General features: G+C 68.9%; 1 protein-coding gene across 1 annotated transcript in view; it reads left to right on the forward strand.

Moving 5' to 3' along the window:
- Window positions 1-2,510, forward strand: part of SLC39A5 (solute carrier family 39 (zinc transporter), member 5) — a 3,973-nt gene extending 1,463 nt beyond the window's left edge. The window contains exons 5-11 of the mRNA XM_010565180.1: window positions 78-252; window positions 798-1,204; window positions 1,284-1,344; window positions 1,418-1,606; window positions 1,932-2,012; window positions 2,091-2,281; window positions 2,361-2,510. Of these exons, the coding sequence (XP_010563482.1) occupies window positions 78-252; window positions 798-1,204; window positions 1,284-1,344; window positions 1,418-1,606; window positions 1,932-2,012; window positions 2,091-2,281; window positions 2,361-2,510 (1,254 nt within the window). The remainder of the gene's footprint in view (window positions 1-77; window positions 253-797; window positions 1,205-1,283; window positions 1,345-1,417; window positions 1,607-1,931; window positions 2,013-2,090; window positions 2,282-2,360) is intronic.

Raw genomic sequence — 2,510 nt, forward strand, 5'->3', positions numbered from 1 at the left:
CCCCAGCTGCTCCTCGTCCCCCAGTGGGACCCAAGAGCCCCAGCACCACTCACCGCTGCCCCCCCCACACCCCCCAGTGCCTCAATGTCACCCAGCTGCTGGTGAATTTTGGGCTGGACTCGGTGTCCCAGCTGACGCCGGAGCAGTTCACCCTCCTTTGCCCGGCTCTGCTCTACCAGATCGACAGCCGCGTCTGCATCCAGCACAGCGATGAGGTGACACTGCCTCCCCCGGGGGGGGCCCTGTGGCCAGGTAACCCCAACCCGGGGCCCCTCCCTGGCCCCCAGCCCCAGGCCATCCATCCCTGGGTCCCCTGTCCCTGCAGCCCCATCCCCAGGTCCCCCATCAGCTGGTCCCCAGGTCTCACATCACTCCATCCCCATCCCCAGGTACCCCAGTGGCTGGTCCCCATGTCCCCCATCTCTACAGCCCCATCCCTGGCTCCCCCATCGTCTGGTCCCATGGCCACTCACCCTGAGCCCCTTGTCCCCATCAGCTGGACCCTGTGGACCCTGTCCCTGCATCCCCATCCTTGGCTCCTCCATCACCAGCTCTCCAGGTCCCCTGTCCCTTCAGCACCATCCCTGGATCCGACCAGCATCTGGTCCCCATGTCCCCAGTCCCTGCCACCCCATCCCTGCATTGACCACTCCTGCATCCCCAAGTGCCTCCATCCCCAGGTTCCCATCACCCCACATCCCCAGTCCCGAGGTCCCCATCCCTGCGCCCCCAAGGACCCCCACCCCTGGGTCCTGCACCCTCCTGCCCTGGCCGTGCCCATCTCACCCACCTCGCAGCACTGGGCTGGGGGGTCCTGGCCGTCACCTTCATCAGCCTGCCCTCCGCCCTGGCCGTCCTCCTCGTCCCGCTGCTGAGCCACAGCTTCTTCCACTCGCTGCTGGCCTTCCTGGTGGCACTGGCCGTGGGGACGCTCTGCGGGGACGCCCTGCTCCACCTCTGGCCCCACGTAGGTACCCCTGCCCCAGTGGGCCGGAGGTGGCACGAGGCACCCAAGGGGGGACCGGGGCATTCAGGTCCCCTGAGCCGCCGGGTCACCCGTGTCCAGGCGCAGGGGAAGCACCAGGAGATGCTGGTGGAGCCGGGGACCGCGGTGCTGCAGGGGCTGGCGGTGCTGGGGGGCATCTACCTGCTCTTCCTGGTGGAGCTGCTCCTGGGGATGCTACGGCGGAGCCGGGACGCCACAGTGAGAGCCACGGGTGCTGTGGAGGGTGCGGGGCTGCCACCAGGTCCAGCATCACACCCAGTGCCTCTGTCTTCCCCAGGGACACTCCCCTGGAGAAACCCCTGATGTGGCCAGGGGGGTCTTGGCATCGTCACGAGGAGGTAAGACCCCCTCGAACGCCGCAGCGCCCGCAGCCCCGGCCCTGGCACCCACCCCGCATCTCTTCTGCTGCAGGGGCTGAGCTGCGACACCTGACAGCATCAGAGCCAGAGCTGGAGCTCAAGCCCCACGGCCACTCCCACGGCCACTCCCACGGCCACTCCCACGGCCCCATGCTGCCCCCCAGACCCAGGGCCACTGATGTTGTCTGGATGGTGGTGCTGGGGGATGGGATCCACAACCTGACAGACGGGCTGGCCATCGGTGAGGGGCGCAGGGAAGTGGAAATGGAGGGACAGGGACGCACAGGGACAAGGGGTGCAGAGGGACAAGGTGTGCAGAGAGGCAAGGGTCGCACAGGGACTGGGAGCACGGTGCATTGGGGCACAGGGACAAGGGGTGCAGAGGGACAAGGGGTGCACAGGGACTGGGTGCACGGTGCATTGGGGCACAGGAACAAGGGGTGCACAGGGACTGGGTGCACGGTGCATTGGGGCACAGGAACAAGGGGTGCACAGGGATGGGGGTGCACAGTGCATTGGTGCACAGGGTCTGTGCAGGTCCGGGGCAAAGGACCCTCTTCCCGCAGGTGCTGCCTTCTCCCACAGCCTCTCCAGTGGCCTCAGCACGGCGCTGGCCGTGCTCTGCCACGAGCTGCCCCATGAGCTGGGTAGGTGCCTGCCCCCCACCCCAGCCATGGCAGCCCCCACGGCCACCCCAGCCACCCACCCTCCTCCTCTCGCTGCAGGCGACCTGGCGGTGCTGCTGCGGGCCGGCACGGCCCCCCGCACCATCCTGCTCCTCAACCTGCTCTCGGCCCTACTCTCCTGCCTGGGGGCGGCGGCAGGGGCAGCCGTGGGGCAGAATGCGTCCCACCTCACCCCCTGGATCCTCACTGCCACCGCCGGCATCTTCCTCTACGTGGCCCTGGCTGACATGGTAAGGGGGTGGCCGGGGGGGGGCCGGCCACGGGGCTGGGCTTCACTCCAGCCCCGCTGAGCCCCCCGCTCTGCCCCAGCTCCCCGAGGCGCTGCAGGGTGCCGAGGGCCCTGGCGAGGGCACCTGGGGCCGCTTGCTCCTGCAGAATGCGGGGTTCCTGCTGGGCAGTGGCATCATGCTGGGCATCGCCCTGGCCGAGGGACATGTCCGTGCCTGGCTGCAGCCCTGA

Source organism: Haliaeetus leucocephalus, unplaced genomic scaffold (genome assembly GCF_000737465.1).
Source record: "Haliaeetus leucocephalus isolate CR32 unplaced genomic scaffold, Haliaeetus_leucocephalus-4.0 Scaffold186, whole genome shotgun sequence".
Lineage (NCBI taxonomy): Eukaryota > Metazoa > Chordata > Aves > Accipitriformes > Accipitridae > Haliaeetus > Haliaeetus leucocephalus.